The sequence below is a fragment of the Antedon mediterranea genome, chromosome 3 (genome assembly GCF_964355755.1).
Source record: "Antedon mediterranea chromosome 3, ecAntMedi1.1, whole genome shotgun sequence".
In the NCBI taxonomy this organism is placed as follows: domain Eukaryota; kingdom Metazoa; phylum Echinodermata; class Crinoidea; order Comatulida; family Antedonidae; genus Antedon; species Antedon mediterranea.
In genome coordinates, this window is record NC_092672.1 from 28,042,612 (window position 1) to 28,066,088 (window position 23,477).

Genomic DNA, 23,477 nt, shown 5'->3' on the forward strand with positions numbered 1-23,477 from the left:
TTTAAAGATATTTATTTGGTTACAGTGATTTATCATTACTAGCATTAAGGTATTGTTCTGTTGCAAGTCCTTCAACTTCGTTGTAACACAATTAATAAAGGTAGGTCCGGTTTATTCAGAAACAAAATTGGTTTATTATAAGTTTTAATTGGCAACTGTATTATATTTTTACTGTGTACCAAAATCTAACCAAATTGAAGGGAAATTGTAAATAACACTCGTTTCTTTTTTATGTAGGCCTATTTAAGTGAATTAACTGGATAATATGAAGAGGTTTCTTGTAGCTGGTATGTATAACACTATTCACTGCCTATTCAAATTAGTATTTCACAGGGTTATAATGAAATGCAATAGGTGGTTTCAGTACAGACTTACAGAATGTATAAATAAATAGGTCAATAATAATAATAATAATTTTTATATTATAATAATAGAATTGAAAACTTTAGACGTAGTGTTTCTGAACTTCTCACATCATCAAATTGCTGCCGGCTTTTCTCATAATAATTCAATAATACAGATGTTATAAACACGTTTTACCAGCTTTGTAGAATAGTAAGGGATTCTCATGTCTTTGATTTTATTTTTGCTAATGTTAAAGATCTCGTCCCTGTTTTCAAACTTTCAAACTCCCACCCTGGTTTGAAAATCAACTTTACATTGCACTGAAATCTAAAGAATCATATTTAAGAGAAAAGAAACGTAAAATATTGAAAATTTTAGATTTGCTAGGTCAAACTTTAAACGACTTGGTAGATTTAGGCCTAAGTATGGTAGTGTTGTAGTAGTGTTTAGTCATGGATAAAATCCTCAAGAAAAATAATAATAAATAATCAGTCAGCTTACACTGTAAAAGACAAATCAAACTTACTTAATACATTTGTTTTATTCTGTTTTAGCCCTAATAATAAAGATTTAGATCTTCCTAATCTTCCTGATTATCTCATTGATTGTTTATATAAACTTGAGTTTAATCAGGTTATAGAACAAGGCCATATACATGGCTGAATTCGCGTGCTCAACCGACCGACACAGTTAGCTGTAAAGTCGCGTTGCACGCCACTAAAAACACATTAATGAAATTGATTCCCATAAGGTAACGACGGTTTGGGTAATATTGTTTTGTCTTTACCTGCCAAACCTCTTTCTTTTCCTTGTAACATTTTATTTGAAAGATGTATTTCTGAAAAACTTTTTCCGATAAAATGGAAGCAAGCCAACGTGTGCCCTATCTTTAAAGCTGGTTCTAAATCTAATAGGATTTGTTGTAGACCTATGCCTACTAATGATATACAAAGCTATTAAAAGTTATGCTCGGCAAACCTTTTTGAAAAGGTAGGTTTGACATAAATGCCATATCTACAATCAGTGATGCGTAGGTTTTGATAAAAGGGGGTTGATATATAAAATATATAGACATACACGGAGAATTTGAAACTAAATTCTTCCTTCTCCGTGGTACAGTGAGTTACATGTTAAGCATTGAATTTTCTGGAAACAATCATTTATATATATTACAATAATACATTGTATTAATCGGTCCTAATATATAAATTAGAGTTTTGGTATTTTAAATTAATTAGTATTAGTAGATTGATGCACTTTCTATTTATTATAACATTTTTTTACTAAAATAATAATAAGCTCTGTCTACACTATCAAACTAGTTTTAGAAAAAAGTATGACGTGCCCAAATATGGTAGTGATATGACACGATGGACAAATTACATTTTGTTGTCACATAGAGTAGCAGGCCCGTATCCAGGGGGGGTGCGTTGGGTGCAGACGCACCCCCCCCCCCAAGTCCCAAAAGGTCCACTATTTCCTCGGTTGGTATTTTTTCTTGTCTTGTTTAACTAAAGACAATATCATTATATATATACAAAATTTACATTATCAATGGTATACAAACAAAAATATGCTAATATAAAATGAAAAAATACCGGTAATTAAATTACGGAATCTGAACTGACTACAAACTCGATGTAAAACATGCGCAGTCGATCATGTGACGACAAGCAATAGCTTAGCGCTTCATGTACGCGGTACGCGGTAAAGTGTTTGCTGGAGAAATACAGACAACTTAAAGTCAGGGAACACGTGTACTTTTTGTCGGGGAATATAATATACAGTAAAAAGCGTTCGCGTTCACTTAGTAGCTAGCTTCAGCGCCTAGAAAACCGCGACGTTTCATTGACCGTGAGAGTACGTCAGAGTGATATTATGCACTTTATATGCATTCATTATTGCCAGCGATCTAACTTACTACTAAACAATAGCTAGGTACGCACTTGTCTGGCGGTATCCCTTTGTACGAATCGTTCAACGTTGGGTCGAGACGCGTGATATCAAGTTTCATCCAGGGACCAAAATGTGTAATGTGTTATTTTCCAGGCGAAGTTTACCGACGGTTACGTCGTGTACTGCGTCGACGTACGCTACACTACAGCAAAAACGAATTATGTTAATTGTTCGTTTGTTCACCAATTTTTTAATTTACAAGTAACCTTCTGTACCGTGGGGCACCTAAAATAAATTTTTCATCCATTACTAAACAAAAAAACATGCCATTTTCGCTTAGCCAACATTATAGCTATAGTTATTACATTTTCAATATCCTGTATGTCATGAATTTCTCACCACTCGGAAGTCCAGATGGTACGCATGCATACACCTGGGAGGAATAAACTTTTTTCCCCGACTGAAAAAGGTCTACGCTTGCGTTTTTTAAGCCTCTAGGCCTGATGTTTCCAAAGTATAAAATGAAATTTTTTGAAGACCTGCAGCTCTAGTTTTAAACATTTTCTTAGCTCAGCCCCAACAATAAAGCTGGTCATATTTCGAAGAACAAGAAGTACATTTTCCGGGACCTAACATCTCTATTTTTCAAACATTTCTTAGCTCAGTCACAACCCATGATAGGGACTTATATATTTTTTTTCATGTTTTGAAGTATAATAAGTCCAATTTCCGGGACCTCCAACTCTATTTTTCAAAATTTTCTTTGAACTTTTATTTTTTAAATTGAAAAATATGGATTGAAACCGTCATCGCGCATCGTTTTTTTGCACGCAGTATTTTATTTATGCATTATAAAAAATGGAAAAAATGGCTACCCTAAATCTGATTAAAAAGACCTCAAATGACGCTAGAACGCGTTGCTTCCGGGGGCTTCGCCCCCTGGACCCCCACCGGGGGCCCTTGGCGGCCCCCAGCCTAGTGATGCTCGCTTCGCTCGCATAGCCCCCTCGTCGGGGAATGTAGCCCCCGCGTCGGGAAGATCCTGGCGCCACCCCTGCTGAGTTGGCCTCATCATGAAAGCGTTAAGTTCTGGTGTCCATCGTTCAACTAGCCCAAGCCACAACAGAGAGTCTTACATCAGTCTTTAGAACGTCAAATAACGCAAATTTTTCCTGGGCCTTCGGCCCCTGCACCCTGACCGGGGGCCCTTGGCGGCCCCCTGGCCCCCAGCCATTGTTGCTCGCTTCGCTCGCACCCCCCCATTATAAATGCTGCATACGGGCCTGAGTAGTGTAGACAAAGCTTTAGAGATAGCATATTTTGACATGTGTTTGGCCAAACCCATACAACTGGAGTATATAGAAATCAAATTATTATCTCTCAATATGTACTTTAACATGATTATGGCCTTCCATAGGTATGTGTGCCGTAATAAAATTCTTGTTATACTGCACAAGAATCAACATGAGTATTGCTATGATAGCTATTGTACGCCGCCGAGAAAACACAACAAACTGTAGCAGTAATGATGATCAATTGTACGACACCTCGGTAAGTATGCCATACTACCAGTAACTTTAAATCTGCTATAAATAATTAACTATAGCACAACAATTATATTTGAATACATTAAAAATGTATACTCAGAGGAGTAAAACATGTTTTGAACAATTAGGCACCTAAAGCAACAATAATTAAAATGTAAAGCTCTGTTTATACTATCAAACTAGTTTGAAAAAAAAAACTACTTTATTGTTCCCAAATATAGTGGTACGACTTCATCGTGTCCATAAATGAACACGTCACATTTGTTTGTCACATAAAGTAGACAGATCTTAAAATAGCAAAATTTTAAATAACTTAATGACGAATTTGTATTATTATTCATGACGTCACTGCAACAGCTTATCTGAACCATTTTTCCTAGGGGTTTAGGCTAACAAAAACACTTGGTGTGCTTAATGTGTAGATTGGTGGCAATGACACACTGCGAAGCCTCTTTTTGCCACTTGGACCTCTGCTTATAATTAGAAAGAAGCTTAAGCAAAATATATCGATATATTTAATGCAAATGAGCCAGCTATCACTGATATACATACAATTATTAATATTAAGTAAAACTTCAATCGATTCATACGGTTATAAACAGAAAATACACACATGCATTTCATTTCTTTATCCTGTTCTGTGACACGGGTTTACAGTGCTTATTCATACTATAATTTCATGGTAAGACAAAATAAGGGAGAATAAGGGTGTTTATGTTTCTAGTTTTGTACTACTACTAGTTACGCTTTATTTTTATTTCTGACCATCTCAGCTTTTCCCTCGTACTACTTCCAGTGAAGCACTGAAATGTAGTTCCATACTTTCCATTTAAATTACATATGTAACAACTGTAATACCACCAGGCGCCTTCATATTCTTTAGCACAATTATTACTCTTAACGTCGTTATCTACATCACGTGTCGTAAAACCTTTCCCTCGATGACGTATCATCACATCAACTGTTTAGGAAAGAAATGAATAACGATATTTTCTAAAAACATTAATTTTATTTTGAATGTTGGTAAACGTCGTCGTCGTCGTAGTAGTGGTGGTAGTGGTAGCGGTAGCGGCAACGGTGGTAGCGGCAGCACCAGCAGTGACCATAGCAGTAGTAGTATATTTCATGATCTAATCTAACATGATTGTTGACACGCATAATCACATTCTGATATATTTTGGCTTTAATGTCATAGTCAAATGTTTAAGACCATTGGAATCTTTAAAGTCCATTCAGTCTATGTCTTAGTTGATAAAACGAGTATTATTGACATATAGTCAGGAGAAACAGTTATTGAGATGTTTAACGATTTATTAGGCCTATTTGATGAAAATTCTCTTAAAACCTGTTTTCCACTAAGTTATCAAACAGTTTCGCAATGACAAATGTGTGAAACCATTGTGTTTTTTCATATAACCTAAGTAGAATCTGTCGAAACTGGTTAAAGTGAAAAACATTACTTGTGGAACTCGAATTGATTAATTAATTAAAAGAAAAAAGTTCGCCAAAAGGAAATATGAGCATGCAAGGATGCATTAAACTGACACTTTCAACCACGACATGCTTGTCAACAATCTCTACACTTAGGCCTACCCGTGTTGCCGTTTAGTTGATCGCCGACTTCCAAAGTGTAGTCATCACCTTCATTCCCGATTCTGAAGGTGTCGTATACTGTATAGTATGCTTCACCAGAAACCGTTTTCATATCAATTCGAAGGTTGTACTTTCCAGATGACGTCATCTCATGTATATTGTCATTTCCCAGCCAGAACTCACCGCACACATTACCAAAACCATTTTTATATTCTTCCCAAGACCGATAAAAATCCAGTGAACCATCCTCACGCCGCTGAAAAACCTAGAATACAGTGTACATACTATTTAAAAAAACGATACGGCTCCTTTGTATGTTGTTTTACCGTGTATTAATTTGTTCTAGTACACGTAACCTACAACTGTACTGTTTAGATAAGTCCTACAAATAAAAATAAGATATTTAATATTGATTGTCTGCTACCTTTTTAAAAATTGTTTTTACATGTGTAACCAAATCTAGATACTATGCCTACAAAACAATATCTATATACATTCCCTTTAATTAGGCTTAAGTAAACAAAATATATTAAAATGTAGATTTACCGTCCATCCTCCTTCGCCAGTATCCATATCACAGTACACAAGCAATGCGTTTCTATGAGTCTTGGCAATTGGGTATAAACCGCTTCCGCCGCTTCCCAAAATACCCTGGCAATCTTTCACCTAAGTAAATAAGCAAGAATACCAACAACAAAACAGTGGTCTATAAAATCTTATTCCAATTAATAATGTGAGGGAAGGCAAAATTCAATGTATATTGACAATGATCCAATAGAAGCATCGTCGATCATGTTTGTTGCACTATCAGCATCCATGGAGGAAATATAATTATATTTCCTTCATGCACCAACCTTTACAAATCAAGTTTTACAACAAAATATTTTTTTATTCATGTTATTATAACACCAGACAATACGTACTGCTGGCCGTAGTGTATACGCCCGATGACTGCCTCTTTTTTCCAATCCCAAACGTCCAGATAATTCACATGATTTTGATGTGACGTCATAGCGAAATGATTGACAGTCAGGAGTAAGACTCAAACACAACAGAGAACACCGAGTTGCACTTCTTGTTCTAATAGAAAATAGCGAATCAATTTCTTTTGATTTCAACAAATTCCGTTGGTTCTCAAAAATTGCAGATCGCATACAGGATTTACCTAATAAATAGGAAGTGTATATGAAAAAAAAAATGCGTATAGAAATAAACTCATACTATAACTAACTTTGGATAAAGAAGCATTACTATACCTATATGTACTTAATTTCTTGTAGTTTCGTATGAATCTTTAAACTGTTTTTTAGTACTTTTATAAAACAGAGAAAAGAAAATATGTTTATTCCCATTAATCTGGTATGCAAATGTTATGGACTAAATGACATCTAAAAAATAATTATTATATCATTATTTGTTCACAAATTAAGTGATCAAATCGCATTTTATTGGCCACCACGGCGCTTATTTGTTCATTTCACGGAGGAAATGTTTTAAGAAAAAAGTGTTTCATCTTACCTGATGTCATTGAGATATTACAGTGAAATACAAAGGTACCAAATATCACAGTGAAGCTGTACAATATGTAAAACATTTTGAAATGGCACTCACTCTTCTTAACCTGACTTAAATTAACGTCAGACAACGTTGTTGTCTCCCGCACGATCACCTACCTTACTGTAATCAAAATGTTCCTATAAAACATAATGCTTATCATCGGCAAATAAATAATATTCGTAGTTTCTACTTTTAAGAAAATATTTAGGTATGGTTTTTAAAAAGACATGAAAAACGATTATTATAAGTGCAAACGTCAGATTAATAATAATAATAATATTTTAAAAAGTAACGGCTTTATAAAAATCAATTGAATTTGCTAGTAAAAACACAACTCAAAGTTTAATATCTCAATCTAATCAATACGCGGATTGTTTTCATTTACTTGTTCGGTTTACTGATGTGTTATGATTAGATACTGTAATAGTGTACAATATCTAACAATAACAGAAGTCACAAGATAACACACCATCTACCATGTCCATAAATTGCGGGAGTATCAATAAATGTTGGATGTTTTCCAAAACTTTTAAAAAGAAAGATGTTGTGCTGATTTTATTTTATTTACCAACCAGGGAAGAGTTAAATTATCTTTCTGATGAGGAATTGTAGATGCTATAATTGTAATTAGTATAGGTTTCTGCCGCGATTGATCTACGCTAATATTTTCATGACATTAAAGTAGCATTTTATGACCTGTAGTAGCCCTACATCTCAGACAATAACTATTTGTTGTCTCAGCCTACATGTAAAATTACAAAATCAGCAAGGATACTAGGCTAGGCCTAGGGCCTAGGCCTTCTAGGCTTACTAGTAAACCATATGATTTGCCGACATTGATACTGCCTAGGTAGGTCTAGGCTAATATTAAGTGTAGTAGATACAACGTGTAATCATGATCTATATACTCACCGTTGTCTTACTTCTTGTGTGAATAATAATAGGTACTTCGTTTGTTCTAATTAAGTTTTCCATGCGTGTACTTTTCAAAACGACCGCTAGGTAACGTATCGCAACTTAGTCTGGGCTCCAGACGGAGTTTTTTCTTAATATTAGTAAAAATATAAATATTTTTGCACATATGGCGTTTAATACGTGTATTACTTGAGTTTGGATACTCCGTCTGGGGAAACACGCAAAAGTCACGTGGTTTGACACCAAGAATTCTTGGTGCATAGATTATCCGGTTGAATAGTTTCAGCTGCATGCGATTGGCTACTCACTCGTACACTGTTTTAATATTCATATTTCAGAATTTCAAAGACTCAACAACTAAGATGGTACTAGACCAGGAGCCCAGAGGGGTCAACCTAGCTGGAAAGTTAACCAATTTCTATGCATGTGGCAATTATCTACGTACATATCAATGTATAGAAATGACAGTCTGGCGCGTTTCTTTTGGTGGGTGTGGCTAGGAGGGACACTGTAAAGGGTAAAAAAAATGAGCTAGATCAGCTGAAAAGTTAACCCCATGAAATATTTTGCAAATTGTTTGACATAGAATGAAATATAAGGAATGGCTATTGCCAGACGATTTTAGTGGTGGGGGGTGCCTGCCAGACCCCCATTTCTGGAGGGTCAAAAATGAGCTAGATCAGCTTAAAAGTTAACCCTCTAAAACTGGTGGGAAAATGTTCAATAAACTCATAACTATCATGAATGACCATTGCCAGACATTTTCAGTGGTGGATTGTGCCCGCCAGACCCCGTCAAACACCCCACCCACAAAAAATTGAGCTAGATCAGCTGAAAAGTTAACCCCATGAAATATTTTGCAAATTGTTTGACATAGAGTGAAATATAATGAATGGACATTGCCAGACGATTTTAGTGGTGGGGGTGCCTGCCAGACCCCCATTTCTGGAGGGCCAAAAATGAACTAGATCAGCTTAAAAGTTAACCCTCTAAAACTGGTGGGAAAATGTTCAATGTACTCATAACTATTATGAATGACCATTGCCAGACATTTTCAGTGGTGGATTGTGCCCGCCAGACCCCGTCAAACACCCCCACTCCCAAAAATGAGCTAGATCAGCTGAAAAGCTAACCTTTTAAAACATGCTGTAGAATGTTCAGCATGATCCCTAGTATAATAAATGACCATTGCCAGACATTTTAAGTGGTGGGTTGTGTCCACCAGGCCCCCTCAAACACCCAACCCCCAAAAATGACCCAGATTAGGCCAAGGGTTAACCATGGTAAAACTGGTGGGAAAATGTGTAGTATACTGTCAAGGATATGAATTGTCATTACCAGACATTTTTATTTGCTCATTATAGAACCACCCCATCCATCCAACCCTTTACCTAATTCACAAATGTGCCACTATGGTATATAAGTTCAACATAGTGTAAAATAGGTATTCAGAACAAGACTTCTTTGTCTTTTTGTGGTGTGGAAAAAAGTAAATCAATTAGTCAATTGGTTTATGCAGTTAAAGGACATATTTAGAAACTGACTTATCTTCTATAATGGTTCCCTAGAGAATAATGTTGTTGATTATCATCAACATTTCAAAACAAAGGCTTATTTTATTAAATGCATTTTGATTATGATAGAGAGTGGTACATCATATTTCAAAGTGCTACATCTGCCAAACGGTAACGGCGGACAACGATTGTATGTTAAGGCGTTCAGTGAAATGATATGGTCAACTGTAAAGAATGCTGCTGCATTACGTAAGAAAATGAAGTCTGACAAACATGCTGATACAACAAACAAGGTTTTTCTTATGAAACAACCTAAAAATTCAATCAGCTATCACCCTTTATGTCATAGGTATTACACTGCCGTGAAACAAAACAAAGTAGTGTCCTTCAGAAATCAGATGAGTGTGGCATGTTAAAGGGAACTTGCATATTTTGTGGAAAAGGCCGAAAAAATGGGAAAGAAGAGAAAAGGCTTAAGATAGCAACTGTTTCTGGGTGCAAGTCACTTTCCCAGCGGGTAAAATTTAAAAAAAACCAACGTATCAATAGTCTAATTCGGTGTGGCGTTGATCTGCCGAGTTCAGTTCTTCTAGAAACTGATAAACATGATGGTTCAACAGAAGAGCATTCATCTTATTGAAGTAACACATCTTATGGAAGTCACAAAAGGGCATTTTCATCCCTACTGAAATATATTGAATTATTATTACGTATTGGGAAAACAACGAGCTATACTTGTCTCTGATTTGCTAAGCTTTTACAAAATCGAATTTGTCAATAATGGAGGAAAACTGATATCAACTCATATTCGTCCCAAAATCTTACAAGGAAAATTCAATAAAAATTTAAAGATGAAATCAAAGTAAAACCTGCAGACAGACGAAGAGGTAACTTCATTTATAGATCACTTCTTCTAGGAGAAGAAGCCACTGCTCGACTTTATGATAATTCTGAACAATATGTACAGGATAATAAAATAAAATGGGCTGCTCTTCATCTTAGATCTATAATCATGCAGCTCCCACAGACAAAGACCTGCTACAGTTCAAAACTTAAAAGAGTGTGCTGCCAAGATACCATCACAGTTAGAATTATTCTTTAGGAGTCTTCTTGGTGGCATCGACCAAAATGCCAATGATGCAAACAAAGACAAGTTTGATAGAAAGGTTATTTCCATTGCATCTGATGCCATCTATAATGTATCTCGTGGAACTGTGAAACCATGGAAACACACTGTCGTTGGTTTATGTTTTACATCTCTGACAGGATCAAAACTGGCTATGCAAATTTTGACATTGTATTAGTAGTGAAAGCAAAGGCCTTGAGACTGAGTTTGCCTATTCAGTTCAAGATGATGAACGCGACGCCCCAGATGGTATCCGGCTTGACCCAACCTTGGCAACTGCATGTGTATGGGAGAATAATGATACAAATGTAGAAACACTTGATGGTAAAGAAACTCTACACGCTACAGTTGGACATACATATCAGAATATATTGCATGACGACCAACTGCTCAATAGGAATACTATTGGATTTCGGGATGGTAGAAACAGGCGGAAATTTGTTGGAGTTGAAAGAGAAATACCACCTTTTAGGATAGGTATAAATAAAGCTTTGTTTATAAGTTCCAATGCCACATCAACTACAAATGTTAGAGAATGTAGTACAATCACTGACAAACCAATGGAATACCAAATACCACTGAAGGCTTTGGATATGTATTGGTTTTGGAAACTGAATGATGGAGATACACCCCTACATGCCGGATTCATGAGCAAGTATATCAATAATCATTTACCAGTTCAGTGCATTTGCTACAGGGATCCTATATCAAAATCCCCAACAAACAATGATGTGGTTAGAGAGAGAAAATGATCCAGACTATGGCTATTGCCAAGGAAACTGGCCAAGACTATGCAGACAAGACTATGCAGTTGTGACATATGATTTGGCAGTAGCATTAAAAGCTTACTCCATACAAACAATACAATTTGATAAGCTTTTAGTATTACAGGGCAATTTTCACACAGAGTTGGCGTTCTACGGAGCAGTTGGAACGTACATTAACGACAGCGGTATCGAATATATTCTCCAAGAAGCAGATATCTTGGCTGAGGGGTCAATGATGGGTTTCATCAAAGGAAAGTTTTACAACAGGTGCACTAGAATTCACCAATTGCTTGCCAATGTCTTAGAGCAAAAGTTGTATAAACGCTTTCTTCAAGAAATAAATGCAGAAGATCATCACACATTTCAAGAAATAATGTCAACTGCACCTTTGGACCCATCATTGATTGAAGAACATATATCGGATCCTGTTGTAATTAATCACCTGCAGAAGTACGAGAATTACTTCCAGTCAGTGCTTACTGGAAATATAGGTTCAACAGCACAATTCTGGGCTATTTACATTTTTCTTATTAATCGACTCCATAGATGAACTTCAGAGATGTGTGAAAACAAATGATGTCACTGGCTACATTAATGTATTTCCAACCATATTATCTGTTTACTTTGCCCTGAACCAACCTACTGTAACTACGCCAGATGGGGAACTCTATTCATACAGAAACTGAAAAACGTTGACCTAAAGTACTGGAAAAATGAGCATTTTCCATCAGACGTACAAATAAGCACTACAGTAGATCAGCTGTTGACATTTCCTTAGAACAGACGGTCAATCGTGATTCTTCTTCAAGTATTAGAGGGATTGTTGCCTTTCCTAATTCAGAAAATGCAATGCGCCAGTGGTCATTGACTACGAGTCAACGAGCCATGGCAGTCACGGAGCTGAGAACATTTGCTGGTCTTGAATTGGGGGAAATGCAACAGCTCAATGCCGTCCATCAAGAATGAAAAAGGACACATTGACAGTGAAACGGAAGAAACAGAGATTGAAGAATCAAGTGATTCTTATGGCGATGCATGGAGTGAAGGGTCGATGTTTAATGGGTGTCTGGCGGACACAACCCACCACTTTAAATGTCTAGCAATGGTCATTTATTATACTAGGAATCATGCTGAACATTTTACAGCATGTTTTAAAAGGTTAGCTTTTCAGCTGATCTAGCTCATTTTTGGGAGTGGGGGTGTTTGACGGGTCTGGCGGGCACAATACACCACTGAAAATGTCTGGCAATGGTCATTCATAATAGTTATGAGTACATTGAACATTCTCCCACCAGTTTTAGAGGGTTAACTTTTAAGCTGATCTAGCTCATTTTTGGCCCTCCAGAAATGGGGGTCTGGCAGGCACCCCACCACTAAAATCGTCTGGCAATGTCCATTCATTTTATTTCACTCTATGTCAAACAATTTGCAAAATATTTCACGGGGTTAAATTTTCAGCTGATCTAGCTCAATTTTTTGGGGGTGGGGTGTTTGACGGGGTCTGGCGGGCACAATCCACCACTGAAAATGTCTGGCAATGGTCATTCATGATAGTTATGAGTTTATTGAAGATTTTCCCACCAGTTTCAGAGGGTTAACTTTTAAGCTGATCTAGCTCATTTTTGGCCCCACAGAAATGGGGGTCTGGCAGGCACCCCCCACCACTAAAATCGTCTGGCGATATTCATTCATTATATTTCACTCTATGTCAAACAATTTGCAAAATATTTCATGGGGTTAACTTTTCAGCTGATCTAGCTCAATTTTTGGGGGGTTGGGTGTTTGACGGGGTCTGGCGGGCACAATCCACCACTGAAAATGTCTGGCAATGGTCATTCATGATAATTATGAGTTTATTGAACATTTTCCCACCAGTTTCAGAGGGTTAACTTTTAAGCTGATCTAGCTCATTTTTGACCCCCCAGAAATAGGGGTCTGGCAGGCACCCCCCACCACTAAAATCGTCTGGCAATGGCCATTCCTTATATTTCACTCTATGTCAAACAATTTGCAAAATATTTCATGGGGTTAACTTTTCAGCTGATCTAGCTCATTTTTTTTACCCTTTACAATGTCCCTCCTAGCCACACCCACCAAAAGAAACGCGCCAGACTGTCATTTCCATACATTGATATGTACGTAGATAATTGCCACATGCATAGAAATTGGTTAACTTTCCAGCTAGGTTGACCCCTCTGGGCTCCTGCTCTATACGCATGCGCTATGTAACGTTTAGACAATGTGTACTTGGGTAAATTGATGAAAGTTTCTGAAGGCTAGAAAGGATTTTATATGGATCATTTAATCAGGGAGATGTAATTTAGATCTCCCTGATTTAATATTACGCGGAGATAATTTGATTTAATTCCCACCCAGATCCTGTCCTGTTCAATTCTGTGTACTGGTGTATAGCCCTGTCTGTTGTGTGTGAATCCTGTTGTGTGCCGGTGGTGGTATTATGTAGGCCTACCTTATTGGCGTTTTATTTGGCAGGTCATACGTGCGAGTTGAGTAGGACCTACGAAGGAGGCCTAGGCCAAGGACTAAACAATTAATAAACAAAACAACTTGGCAACACGATTTCATATTTTAACAGTCTCGATCGTACATTCAGCACTGTACGTAGGCCTACTCGATCTTTTTCATTTTTAAACAAAATGATCATTGGTTGATTCGAAATCATATTTACATACCGCCCGCCCCATATAGCCAAATACGGTATGATAACCTACGTCATTCTTATCGGATGTTTGCGGTCTGCAAATCGATTTCTATACGTGTTTCACAAGTCTGTATTTTCAGACAAAAATCGCGGTCGAAATAAAAACAAATAAATAAAAAAAAAACAATACAGACTTGGGGCAAGTCTAATCGCAACTATACATAGCCAGCCAATCCCGGATGCGATTTTTTTTTTCGTACATAAGTTGGGGACCCCTTAATGAAACGTCACAAAATAAACATGAATAATTCATCAGTTAAATTTTCTTGTTCCCGTGTGCACCCGGCCCAAGCGTATAACAACAAGAAGTGATTACACGACACAACTGCGATACGATTCTAGGCCTATCTCCGCTGTGGTTGCGGCGTGCGATTTCATAAAAGAATAGCGGCGTTTTGTGTGGATTGTCGAAATAATCAGCCTTTAGTTTATGATAGAGTTTTTAATATAATTATTGTATTACTAAAGAAGTACGTGTTAAAATTATAGTTTCTATTAATACTATTAGGCCTAATTATTAGTCTCTAAAGTCCATGTCTATTCTAGTAGTCTGTGTGGGTGTGACGTGTGTGTTACTGTTAGGTATGACACAGTCCGAGTAATAAGTCAGCAAAATTAAACAATTACATTACACAAAAATACATTTTTTATTCTCGTGGTTCTAATCTTTCCATCTCATGTGTTCATATACGCGCATTTTTAAAGTTCCTTTGAGTACATGCATATTGTTTGATAATAAAATAGCAGAATTAAAAAATTACAGTATACAAATTATAAACATTCTTCTTGTGGGTCTAAGCTTTCTATGGGCTATGTCTAATTACTACTTAGTTGAATGTGTCTTGCCTAGCTGTCGATTAGCCTCGACACATTTTGCATAGGTTGGTGTTGTGTGTGAAGAAGAGTGCGAGAAGGCAATCATATGAATTGACCTAGAATCCTAGGCCTAGAAAGAATCGTATCGCAGTTGTAATCACTTTTAGCTATACGTACGCTTGGGTAGACACGGAACAAAAAAATTAACTGATGAATTATTCATGTTTATTTTGTGACGTTTCATGAGGGGTCCCCAACTTATGTACGAACAAAAAAATCGCATCCCGGATCAGGGATCGCTGTTTTCATTCAATTAGGCCCGGTGATTGGATGTGATGTGGATGACATAACCACTAGCCAATCACCAGGCACTAAAATTTAAATATAATTACATCGATAATTAAGGAGATTTATGAAGAAACCACTGCTTAGCCATATATTAAAAACACGATTGTTCTATGTGTGGACACCGGACACGCTAACAACATACATGGTCGAATGCATAATTTAATATTCTATAGATTAACGCAATTTTTAATGACAGAAGATGGCAGGCAAATAATGATAATTCAAATATAAAAATTGCATATTTTATTAATGTTACCAACTACTTAAAATTACCAGTCGAAAGAAAGTGAACTTTTCGTAGTCCGATTGTTATGAAACTAAAACAGAATTGTTCAGCAATGCATTTTTGTTGTCCAATTAATCATCGACGCAGACATGTCAATAGAACATTCAGACTGGGCATACGATTTCTACATGGTTACGTTTTGGTCTAAAAAAATGTAGCAGTTCATTCGCAGCGTTCTACAGAGGGCCGCGGTTAGAGACACGTAGTTCAATGTTTGATTCGCAGCAGTGCTTTAGTATAGGCAAGCGCGTTGTAAAATCGTTTGATGTCGCCGTCGATGCATATTATTCTAATTCTTTATCCATGCATAAACTAAAGGCAGATTATTTCGACAATCCACACAAAACGCCGCTTTTCTTTTATGAAATCGCACGCCGCAACCACAGCGGAGATAGGCCTAGAATCGTATCGCAGTTGTGTCACTTCTTGTTGCTATACGCTTGGGTGCATACGGAACAAGAAAATTTAACTGATGAAATATTCATGTTTATTTTGTGACGTTTCATTAAGGGGTCCCCAACTTATGTACGAAAAAAAAAATCGCGTCCGGATTGCCTCCAAAATTTATTGGAGTGATCCTTCACCACATATCTATCTGTATTTTCATTTTGCTAAAGATCATTCTTTTTGAGTAATCCTACTAACAAACAAAGTCACAAACAAACAGACAAACACATGCGATCGACTACATATACCTTCTTGAGGGACGTAAACTACAATAGTCTACGGACTGAAAATATAGTCTAATAATATTGATAATATTAATTGTTAGGGTTCATGGTTTAAATATTGAGGTAAAACAAAGGTACACCTTTCTAATGCACTTACAACGGTACACGGAAGAAATGAATAAAAAAAAGAGATTACTTAACTACTTTTCAATTTATGAATTTTGTGGAATAATAATTTTTTAATATTTCAAATATAAAAATTACATTTCAGGAATATTCTTAAATAAATAAATTCTAAGCTGTCAGAAAATAAACTGTCTGTGGTCCGATTTTTATGAAATAAAAACAACTTGTTCAGCAAACAAGGCCAACAGCCATAAGTCGCATGCTAAAACGCATAGTGATACCGGACTAATCCGGACAATGATACAAAAACTCGTGGTAGTTGCTTTAACCGTTCTTTATTCTTCGATAAAGTCTGAAACACAAATAAACTCAATGAAAACACGCACAAGGCAGCACAGCTGCGTGTGCAAACAACCCCAAAATACAGCGTAGCAGATACATACAGTCAAACTACTACACGAGGGCTAGTCAGGCTTATGGCCAATTAGCCGATCGAAACACATAACTAAATAGCCTAACCAATAATTTTAATATTCAAAGTCAAGAACATTAACACAACTTAAATGTTATAAAACATACGTAGTACTCCCACGTATCACTGTCGGAAATAAGATAAATACAGTATCTACTATTAGATAATAAGCGTGATCTTGCTGACAATTCTGTTTACCACCAAAACAAATATTTACGCCACCAACGCCAAAGTTCGAAATCCGAAACACGGACCGACAGACAGAACGACAGACCGACAGACCGACCGACATAGTGAACTATAGAGTCTAGACTAAAAATTGTCTTTGTCGATGAATCCTCGACGCATATGCCAATAGAGCGATCAGACTGCGCATACCTGGAATATTTCTGTATTTATTTACGATATTATTATTGATTCGCAAATTTCTCTTATATTTCTTAAGGTGAAGAGATACCACCTTATCCTTTATACTTTTCTTTATTTTCTCATGTCACCGCTTCGTCGGTTTTGTTTTCATTTTGTTGTTTACCATATTTATTTACTGAATAAAACAATCTTCCTATAGAGGGCCTCGTCAATTGTAATGATTTTAAAGATATTTATTTGGTTACAGTGATTTATCATTACTAGCATTACGGTATTGTTCTGTTGCAAGTCCTTCAACTTCGTTTTAACACAATTAATACAGGTAGGTCCAGTTTATTCAGAAACAAAATTGGTTTATTATAAGTTTTATGTATTATTTTATTACTGTGTACCAAAATTGAACCAAATTGAAGGTAAATTGTAAATAACACTCGTTTCTTTTTTATGTAGGCCTATTTAAGTGAATTAACTGGATAATATGAAGAGGTTTCTTGTAGCTGGTATGTATAACACTATTCACTGCCTATTCAAATTAGTATTTCACAGGGTTATAATGAAATGCAATAGGTGGTTTCAGTACAGACCTACAGACTGTATAAATAAATAGGTCAATAATAATAATAATAATTTTTATATTATAATAATAGAATTGAAAACTTTAGACGTAGTGTTTCTGAACTTCTCACATCATCAAATTGCTGCCGGCTTTTCTCATAATAATTCAATAATACAGATGTTATAAACACGTTTTACCAGCTTTGTAGAATAGTAAGGGATTCTCATGTCTTTGATTTTATTTTTGCTAATGTTAAAGATCTCGTCCCTGTTTTCAAACTTTCAAACTCCCACCCTGGTTTGAAAATGAACTTTATATTGCACTGAAATCTAAAGAATCATATTTAAGAGAAAAGAAACGTAAAATATTGAAAATTTTAGATTTGCTAGATCAAACTTTAAACGACTTGGTAGATTTAGGCCTAAGTATGGTAGTGTTGTAGTGGTGTTTAGTCATGGATAAAATCCTCAAGAAAAATAATAATAATAACATACCTTCGGAACTACAATTTAATAATCAGTCAGCTTACACTGTAAAAGACAAATCAAACTTACTTAATACATTTGTTTTATTCTGTTTTAGCCCTAATAATAAAGATTTAGATCTTCCTAATCTTCCTGATTATCCGATTGATTGTTTATATAAACTTGAGTTTAATCAGGTTATAGAACAAGGCCATATACATGACTGAATTCGCGTGCTCAACCGACCGACACAGTTAGCTGTAGAGTCGCGTTGCACGCCACTAAAAACACATTAATGAAATTGATTCCCATAAGGTAACGACGGTTTGGGTAATATTGTTTTGTCTTTAGCTGCCAAACCTCTTTCTTTTCCTTGTAACATTTTATTTGAAAGATGTATTTCTGAAAAACTTTTTCCGATAAAATGGAAGCAAGCCAACGTGTGCCCTATCTTTAAAGCTGGTTCTAAATCTAATAGGATTTGTTGTAGACCTATGCCTACTAATGATATACAAAGCTATTAAAAGTTATGCTCGGCAAACCTTTTTGAAAAGGTAGGTTTGACATAAATGCCATATCTACAGTCAGTAATGCGTAGGTTTTGATAAAAAGGGGTTGATATATAAAATATATAGACATACACGGAGAATTTGAAACTAAATTCTTCCTTCTCCGTGGTACAGTGAGTTACATGTGTTAAGCATTGAATTTTCTGGAAACAATCATTTATATATATTACAATAATACATTGTATTAATCGGTCCTAATATATAAATTAGAGTTTTGGTATTTTAAATTGATTAGTATTAGTAGATTGATGCACTTTCTATTTATTATAATAATGTTTTACTAAATAATAATAAGCTCTGTCTACATTATCAAACTAGTTTTAGAAAAAAAGTATGACGTGCCCAAATATGGTAGTGATATGACACGATGGACAAAATACATTTGTTGTCACATAGAGTAGTGTAGACAAAGTTTAGATAGCATATTTTGACATGTGTTTGGCCAAAACCATACAACTAGATTATATAGAAATCAAATATATATTTACTAATTGTTATTGTTTTTATTGTAATTTATTTATTTATTTATTTTTTCCAATTTTTAATTGTTACATAGGACATCACATTTTAAAGCTTTGCTTATAGTGATGCCCGATTCAATCAATCAATATATAACTTTTGCTTAAAACCATGTTCAACTGTAGGCCGTTACCAATATACAGTAATCTCCCTAAACACTGCTACTTTTAATACTTACACTATTATATGTTTTCATCTTTTCCATTGATTGAAACTAAACTTTCCAGTATTTTATTATTCAACTTCTGTTTCCAATAATAGTCAATATAAACAATTAATTTTTATTTTTATCATTACTGTAAATAATCATTGTATATACAGTATTTTATAATTAATATTTATATTGGTCTTGTTTTTGTTGTTGTAAAGATCTACTGTAATATTATACCTTATTGTGGTTACCATTATAACAAATGTACGATTGATTGAATAAAGTTCACATATAAAGCTTCTAAATTATTATCTCTCAACATGTACTTCAACATGATTATGGCCTTCCATAGGTATGTGTGCCGTAATAAAGTTCTTGTTATACTGCACAAGAATCAACATGAGTATTGCGATGATAGCTATGGTACGCCGCCGAGAAAACACAACAAACTTTAGCAGTAATGATGATCAATTGTACGACACATCTGTAAGTATATCATACTACCAGTAACTTTAAATCTGCTATAATAATTAACTATAGCACAACAATCATATTTGAATACATTAAAAATGTATACTCAGAGTGAAAAAACATGTGTTGAACAATTAGGCACCTAAAGCAACAATAATTAAAATGTAAAGCTCTGCTTATATTATCAAACTAGTTTGAAAAAAAAACCCGTTATTATGCCAAAATATAGCAGTGGTACGACTTCATCGTGTCCATATATGAACACGTCACATAAAGTAGACATTATTATTCATGACGCCACTGAGGTCCAAAAGTAACAGTAAGTAAATAGTAAGCACTTTCTTGACAAACTGAAGTCTGTGATCTCAGAAATCCAAGCGAGTGTAGACAGGCAACATACACTTGTCCAACAGTGGCAGACTCGGAGTCTACAAAGAAATGTTTACCAACCTTAGTTTGTAACTGTTTGGTGAAGTTCTTTAAACTACCGTTCCTGTCATTTTGTTTAACTACGGAATCACATCAACTACAAAAATGCTTTGATTGCAGTCTGTTCACAAACATCAGAAAATAGTTTGACGAGAAGCTGCATGTCTCAACGTCTACAGAACTCACTGTATGCAGTTTACACTGTCAAACTTTGGAAAAGTTTTCTTGCTAAACTGAAAGTTAACTCAAGTTTACAAAATAAAGTTTTTCATAAAGATTACGAGAACCAAAAAACAGCCTAGAACCAAACTTATTGCTTTGTTTTTAAATATGTCTAAATAATACAGAATATACTTTTTTTTAACGTATATGGTACTATGTTTTACTATAGATACCAACATATAATTGGGATGAAATGACTCAGCAAATTGTGTTGGGTGCTTTCTACATTGGTTACATAATCACGCCGATCCCTGGAGGCTGGTTTTCTTGCTGTATAGGCGGTAAAAAAGCTCTGGGACTAGTCCTACTTTGTGAGTGTATACTGACAGCGTTGGTTCCAATTGCTACAGAGGTCAGTATCAATCTACTGATTGCAGTGCGTGTTTTAGACGGAGCAGTACAGGTAGGAATGAGGTGTTTATTTATTTAAAAGCTTATTTATACAGAATAAAAACATATCGGGTATAGATGTAGAACATGTTTTATAGAACAATAGATAAAAAAACATACATAATAACACTTTAAAACATACTAATAAAACTGTAAAAATCAATATAAAATTCAAAAGATAAGTATAGGCCTAGTATACAGTGTTTATACACAAAAGACCTAGAATATCAATCGTAGGCCTACTATAATTATTGTTTGATATGTGCCTAGACTGGCTCCTTCCGTTAGATGAAAACCTTATTTTCTTGCTGTTATTTTGTATGGTTTATACACTTTCACAAACTTTTTAACTACTTCATACAAAAACACAGCAAGATTCTATACCTAACTCGACAATTGTTTGTAACGTCGTGATGTTTTGACTATATGTCTGCTGCTGATTGGTTTGCTATGGATTTCTTTAATATTGGTTACTTATTGTAGGCCTAGACCTATTTAATAAAATTCCAGCCTAATCTAATGCGTATTCTGTTCTCAACCTTTGACATTATTATATGTATACATTCAATTCTTTATTTCTAGGGAGTAGCTTTTTCTGCTATCTACGTTTTATTAGGAAAATGGACAGTTCATGAAGAACGAAGTATTATGGTATCTATAATATACAATGGCAAGTCAACATTTTTATAATACTGTCAATAATGTGAGGTTGTTTTGGTTTGGGGTAAACAGTAAATTATTTTATCATATTTCAATAAAAATAGTGGCTATATTTACAATGGCTGCCGACGCCCTTGGTGCACGAAAAAATGTAACAAATACCTTTTTTTAAATTCCCTCGGTCTATTTTACAACATATTATTTTCATTAAATAGTATTTTTTATTTTATGACTGTTTTGAGACATGTCTCCTGTAGAGGCCATACAGTCGCCCCTTAAATACAATTATACATACAATATGCTGACTACACGAACAAAGTCTTATTACAAGTCTTGGGAGTGGAGTTGTTCTGTCATGAGAACAACATCCTGGCGTCTGATATCTGACATCTGATATCTGATACGATTTGAACCAAGGCATCCGAGCATCTATCCACCAAGCTACAATGTTGACTACTGTGCATTTACCATAACTTAATGTTTCTCTATTTATATTTTTACACAGGGATAACACTTTCAACAATCGTTTCAAGTCATCTGTCCGGTTGGCTTTGCACAGCATATGAACTTGGTGGTTGGCCGGTGTCATTTTATACGTATAGTATGCTAACATAATTTGTTTATCTGTCGGTAAAGTAATTGTTCATGTCTAGTTCGTTTTAAAGTAATAATAGTTTATCTGTGGATTAGTGGTTATGATGCTCGGCTACCAATCAAAGGGCTCTGGGTTCAAATCCTGTTATGTCAGGAGCTTTTCGCATGAACTTTGACTTTTTCTGTGAGCATCTTGTGTATTATGTTTGACATGTGAACAGGATTGCCATCTTTAAGAAGGATAGTAAATGAAATAGCTTATGCTTTATCATTTTGCCTGAATAATAATTAAAATTATAAAAACAGACACCAAAAGCAATAAAACAAAACAAAAGAATCAATATAGGCCTACGCATTGCATTTTATATAAATATATAAACAGGGTAATACTAATACAGACAAGCATTCATTAAAATAGATATATAATGTGTATAACTCAAACCAAATCTCCATAACAAGCAAATAAAACTAAAATATACATAGATAGAAATAGAATAAAAAAATGGCTTAATTGCTTAAATTATAATAACAAAAGTTGAGAATAATAAAATCAAACATAAAATTATTCAAACGAATAATTTTTTTCCTACATGTCTTCCGTGATTTCAATTAGTGAGTCAGGCAAAAACAAATTTGAATTGTGATTTTCCTTGACTTTTCTCCACGCTTTTTTCCGCAACGACACTCATATTCGGAGGGTCAATTTGTCAATCACACTTAGCACCGATCATAATTTGGTCACGAGTTAGTAAAGCGCCATTTGGCGTACTGTAATATTAACAGTAAAAAATGCAGTATGTATTTACGTTAGATATTTTTATTTTGTTCGTAAAAACTTTGTACTATTTCTTGAATATTACAGGCGTGTTCGGGTTAGTAGGGTTAGTAGTATGGACGACACTTGTTTATGAAACGCCAAATACTGACCCGTTTATTACAAAAAAGGAGTTAGAACTGTTCGTGTCATCTGAAGAAAGAACTAATGTTACGGTGTGTTACTGTATAATCATCCTAAACGCTAGTCGTCGTTAAGCATTGCAGCTCGTGATGTTGGCCTAGCCTACGTTGTTTTCATAAAATTATTAGAAAGAAAACTTGTCTTTTGGCGGCGGCCAGTCTTCCTCTCTGGCCTTTTCCATTGCGCGTCATTGCATTCGCCACTCTGTACGTTTTTGAACAAGCATCCTCGCCTGTGTATTTTTGTTTAATCGAAGCATTATATGGCCATAGAATGTCAGCCTCCTTTTCTTTACTTCCTTACTCCACTCATCTGTTCTTTTATACAAATATTCAATCTTCAAATAAAGGTTTAAGTTGAATTTGAACTTAAACTTGAGTTGCGTCGCTAGTGGGAACCAAGCATTAGAGCGTTCAGTAAAAAA

The 23,477-nt window shown here is 35.3% G+C and overlaps 2 protein-coding genes across 2 annotated transcripts in view; one reads left to right on the top strand and one right to left on the bottom strand.

Moving 5' to 3' along the window:
- The first annotated feature begins 200 nt into the window (after positions 1 to 200).
- The window catches only part of LOC140045131 (sialin-like), a 29,035-nt gene continuing 5,758 nt past the window's right edge, over positions 201 to 23,477 (top strand). The window contains exons 1-9 of the mRNA XM_072089890.1: positions 201 to 287; positions 3,659 to 3,792; positions 17,318 to 17,392; positions 17,521 to 17,570; positions 19,682 to 19,815; positions 20,621 to 20,854; positions 21,424 to 21,511; positions 22,007 to 22,102; positions 22,958 to 23,085. Of these exons, the coding sequence (XP_071945991.1) occupies positions 17,549 to 17,570; positions 19,682 to 19,815; positions 20,621 to 20,854; positions 21,424 to 21,511; positions 22,007 to 22,102; positions 22,958 to 23,085 (702 nt within the window). The 5' untranslated portion in view covers positions 201 to 287; positions 3,659 to 3,792; positions 17,318 to 17,392; positions 17,521 to 17,548. The remainder of the gene's footprint in view (positions 288 to 3,658; positions 3,793 to 17,317; positions 17,393 to 17,520; positions 17,571 to 19,681; positions 19,816 to 20,620; positions 20,855 to 21,423; positions 21,512 to 22,006; positions 22,103 to 22,957; positions 23,086 to 23,477) is intronic.
- LOC140045135 (fibrinogen-like protein A) lies at positions 4,135 to 7,044 on the bottom strand. The gene is made up of 5 exons (XM_072089893.1): positions 6,900 to 7,044; positions 6,305 to 6,546; positions 5,928 to 6,047; positions 5,382 to 5,646; positions 4,135 to 4,749 (listed from the first exon to the last, which is right to left on the bottom strand). Exons 1-5 carry the CDS (start codon positions 6,973 to 6,975, stop codon positions 4,526 to 4,528), a joined length of 927 nt encoding a protein of 308 aa, XP_071945994.1. The 5' UTR covers positions 6,976 to 7,044; the 3' UTR covers positions 4,135 to 4,525.